The 4,461-nt window shown below is 40.5% G+C and overlaps 1 protein-coding gene across 2 annotated transcripts in view; it reads left to right on the top strand.

The window, feature by feature from the left end:
• Positions 1 to 2,025: 2,025 nt before the first annotated feature.
• LOC115221796 (AN1-type zinc finger protein 1-like) overlaps positions 2,026 to 4,461 on the top strand; it is a 30,466-nt gene continuing 28,030 nt past the window's right edge. Inside the window, exons 1-2 of one of the 2 annotated variants that reach the window (XM_029792024.2) lie at positions 2,026 to 2,134; positions 2,241 to 2,307. In XM_029792024.2, coding sequence (XP_029647884.1) covers positions 2,250 to 2,307 — 58 coding nt within the window. In that variant the 5' untranslated portion in view covers positions 2,026 to 2,134; positions 2,241 to 2,249. Of the gene's footprint in view, positions 2,140 to 2,240; positions 2,308 to 4,461 lie in introns of both variants that reach the window. The other variant, XM_036510704.1, reaches the window with a different exon arrangement.

The raw sequence follows: 4,461 nt of genomic DNA, 5'->3' as shown, positions 1-4,461 counted from the left end.
GTAAATAACGCGGGAAAGAGAGGGAAGGTAAGACAGAGAGAAGGAAGGGAAAGAGAGGGAAGGTAAGACAGAGAGAAGGAAGGGAAAGAGAGCGAAGGTAAGACAGAGAGAAGGAAGAGAAAGAGAGGGAAGGTAAGACAGAGAGAAGGAAGGGAAAGAGAGGGAAGGTAAGACAGAGAGAAGGAAGGGAAAGAGAGGGAAGGTAAGACAGAGAGAAGGAAGGGAAAGAGAGGGAAGGTAAGACAGAGAGAAGGAAGGGAAAGAGAGCGAAGGTAAGACAGAGAGAAGGAAGGGAAAGAGAGGGAAGGTAAGACAGAGAGAAGGAAGGGAAAGAGAGGGAAGGTAAGACAGAGAGAAAGGAGAGAAAGAGGAAATGGATAACAGAAAAGTGATGCAAAGAAAAAGAGAAGAAAAGGAAGAGGGAAAAAAATATGAAAATAAAATAGAAAAAAAGAAAGAGTGACACGGACAGAATGAAAAGAAAGAGAAAAGGAGAAGGATCTTTTCGGTTTGAACGGCAGTTTTTTCTAGCGGTGTCATATTAAAATTGTCACCCGTAATTATGACCCTAGTATCGATCTATTGCATTTCAATCTCTTTTAGGGTTAGGGTCAGGGTATCTTTTTTCTTCACAAATGTAAATAAACCCAATTTGTTTCTTAAACGAGGGACATATTCATACTGCACAGAATGTTTTTTTTACTTCAATAGACGTCAGTGATTGGTTGAAATTGCAGAAAGTGAAGAAAAAACAACAACAAATATCTTACAAACTATAGAATTTTCTCAATAAAGCCAAAAGAAAAAGATGTTTTAAAAACACATTCTACCAGTATACGAAGTTTAATATTTTTTTAGTTACCTAGAAATTATGTTAAAAACTGCCGTCCAAACCGAAAAGATCCAAAGAATGCGTACACCACCGGTTTTCGGCGTAACAAATACCCTAACTCTAACCACCGGGTGTACGTATTCTTTGGATCTTTTTGGTTTGAACGGCAGTTTTTAACTGGTACTCGCTTCATCAAGAATTTGGAAAGGATGAAGGGCAAAGCCGACCCAAGCAAAATTTGAACTTAAAACGTGAAATTAGACAAAATTCCGCTATGCATTTTATCCAGCTCGCCGCCTTAGTAATTAAGTGATAATAATAATTATCATTATAATTATAATTTACTCTCGTTAAGGTGGCGAGCTGGTAGAAACGTTAGCAGGCCGGGCGAAATGCTTAGCAGTATTTCGTCCGCCGTTGCGTTCTGAGTTCAAATTCCGCCGAGGTCGACTTTACCTTTCATCCTTTCGGGGTCGGTAAATTAAGTACCAGTTACGCACTGGGGTCGATGTAATCGACTTGATCCATGTGTCTGTCCTTGTTTGTCCCCTCTATGTTTAGCCCCTTGTGAGCAATAAAGAAATAGGTATTTCGTCTGCCGCTATGTTCTGAGTTCAGATTCCGCCGAGGTCGACTTTGCCTTTCATCCTGTCGGCGTCGATAAATAAAGTACCAGTTTCGCACTGGGGTCGATGTAATCGACTAAATACGTTTGTCTGTCCTTGTTTGTCCCCTCTATGTTTAGCCCCTTGTGGGTAGTAAAGAAATAGGTATTTCGTCTGTCGTTACGTTCTGAGCTCAAATTCTGCCGAGGTCGACTTTGCCTTTCATCCTTTCGTGGTCGATAAATTAAGTACCAGTTACGCACTGGGATCGATGTAATCGACTTAATCCCTTTGTCTGTCCTTGTTTGTCCCCTCTATGTTTAGCCCCTTGTGGGCAATAAAGAAATAGGTATTTCGTCTGAGCTCAAATTCCGTCGAGGTTGACTTTGCCTTTCATCCTTTCGGGGTCGATAAGTTAAGTACCAGTTACGCACTGGGGTCGATGTAATGGACTTAATCCCTTTGTCTGTCCTTGTTTGTCCCCTCTATTTTTAGCCCTTGTGGGCAGTAAAGAAATATATAATTATAATTTACTCTCATAATTATTATTTTCCAAACTAGACAGAACTAAGCAGGAATTATACAGTTTCTTCCCTTGTGGTTCGAAACTATTCGCGCGAAAAAAAAAAATTGTGTGCGTGTATGAACGTTTTAAATCATTTGCTATTTAATTGTCCACGCTGTTACAGGTACATATGTAGGTGTACATAGTTTCTCTCTATATATATATGTCTATATATGCGATGTTTTGCAACAAGAAACCTAAAAAGTTATTTAATTTAATCCGTTTATTTTACTTTTAGCTTTTAAAAATGGCTGAACTTCCTCGTCTGGGACAGCAATGTCAGGTTTCTGATTGCAAACTTTTAGGTAAGTTGACATTTGTATGCGTTTGTATGTATTTATATATTCAGCCGAGGTCGACTTTGCCTTTCATCCTTTCGGGCTCGATAAATTAAGTACCAGTTACGCACTGGGGTCGATGTAATCGACTTGATACCTATGTCTGTCCTTGTTTGTGCCCTCTATGTTTAGCCCCTTGCGGGTAGTAAAGAGATAGGTACATATTTATATATATGTGTGTGTGGATGTGTAGATACGTTTAGCGGGTAACTACTAGCGAACAGTGGTCCCGGTGCGCGCACTTGCGCATCCGCGCTAGCTAGTCGTAAGTAGTCGATCCTACAACGACTTTTTTACCCTAACCCTGACCTTAGTTTGTTTATAAAAATAATTTATTTAATTAGTTTAAAAAATTATTTACTTTGTTTGAAAAATATTATTTAATTTCCTTTGATATGTATTCAGCCTTGAAATACAAAAATACGCGCAAGTCGTTGTAGGATCGACTACTTACGACTAGCTAGTGCGAGTGCACGCACCGGGACCACTGTTCGCTAGTAATACCCAACCAACAATATAACTGGGACGAATTTCATCTCAGCTTGGGTGCTTGACGTGCCAGAAATAGCAGCCAAATTCCCATCATAACCTTCCTACTCTTAAAAAACCCGATATAAATGACTAATTATATAATATAATATTAAATATACGCGCAAGTCGTTGTAGGATCGACTACTTACGACTAGCTAGCGCGAGTGCGCGCACCGGGACCACTGTTCGCTAGTAGTACCCAACCACAACATATAACTGGGACGAATTTCATCTCAGCTTGGGTGCTTGACGTGCCAGAAATAGCAGCCAAATTCCCATCATAACCTTCCTACTCTTAAAAAAACCATATAAATGACTAAATTATATAATATAATATTAAATATACGCGCAAGTCGTTGTAGGATCGACTACTTACGACTAGCTAGCGCGAGTGTGCGCGCACCGGGACCACTGTTCGCTAGTAGTACCCAACCACAATATAACTGGGACGAATTCATCTCAGCTTGGGTGCTTGACGTGCCAGAAATAGCAGCCAAATTCCCATCATAACCTTCCTACTCTTAAAAAAACCCGATATAAATGACTAAATTATATAATATAATATTAAATATACGCGCAAGTCGTTGTAGGATCGACTACTTACGACTAGCTAGCGCGAGTGCGCGCACCGGGACCACTGTTCGCTAGTAGTACCCAACCAACAATATAACTGGGACGAATTTCATCTCAGCTTGGGTGCTTGACGTGCCAGAAATAGCAGCCAAATTCCCATCATAACCTTCCTACTCTTAAAAAAACCCGATATAAATGACTAAATTATATAATATAATATTAAATATACGCGCAAGTCGTTGTAGGATCGACTACTTACGACTAGCTAGCGCGAGTGCGCGCACCGGGACCACTGTTCGCTAGTAGTACCCAACCAACAATATAACTGGAACGAATTTCATCTCAGCTTGGTGCTTGACGTGCCAGAAAAGCAGCCAAATTCCCATCATAACTTCCTACTTTAAAAAAACCCGATATAAATGACTAAATTATATAAATAATATTAAAATACGCGCAAGTCGTTGTAGGATCGACTACTTACGACTAGCTAGCGCGAGTGCGCGCACCGGGACCACTGTTCGCTAGTAGTACCCACCAACAATATAACTGGGACGAATTTCATCTCAGCTTGGGTGCTTGACGTGCCAGAAATAGCAGCCAAATTCCCATCATAACCTTCCTACTCTTAAAAAAACCCGATATAAATGACTAAATTATATAATATAATATTAAATATACGCGCAAGTCGTTGTAGGATCGACTACTTACGACTAGCTAGCGCGAGTGCGCGCACCGGGACCACTGTTCGCTAGTAGTACCCAACCAACAATAATAACTGGGACGAATTTCATCTCAGCTTGGGGGCTTGACGTGCCAGAAATAGCAGCCAAATTCCCATCATAACCTTCCTACTCTTAAAAAAACCCGATATAAATGACTAAATTATATAATATAATATTAAATATACGCGCAAGTCGTTGTAGGATCGACTACTTACGACTAGCTAGCGCGAGTGCGCGCACCGGGACCACTGTTCGCTAGTAGTACCCAACCACAATATAACTGGGACGAATTTCA

This window comes from Octopus sinensis, linkage group LG18, assembly GCF_006345805.1.
Source record: "Octopus sinensis linkage group LG18, ASM634580v1, whole genome shotgun sequence".
Taxonomy (NCBI): Eukaryota; Metazoa; Mollusca; class Cephalopoda; order Octopoda; family Octopodidae; genus Octopus; species Octopus sinensis.
This window is presented reverse-complemented; position numbering and strand designations above follow the sequence as displayed.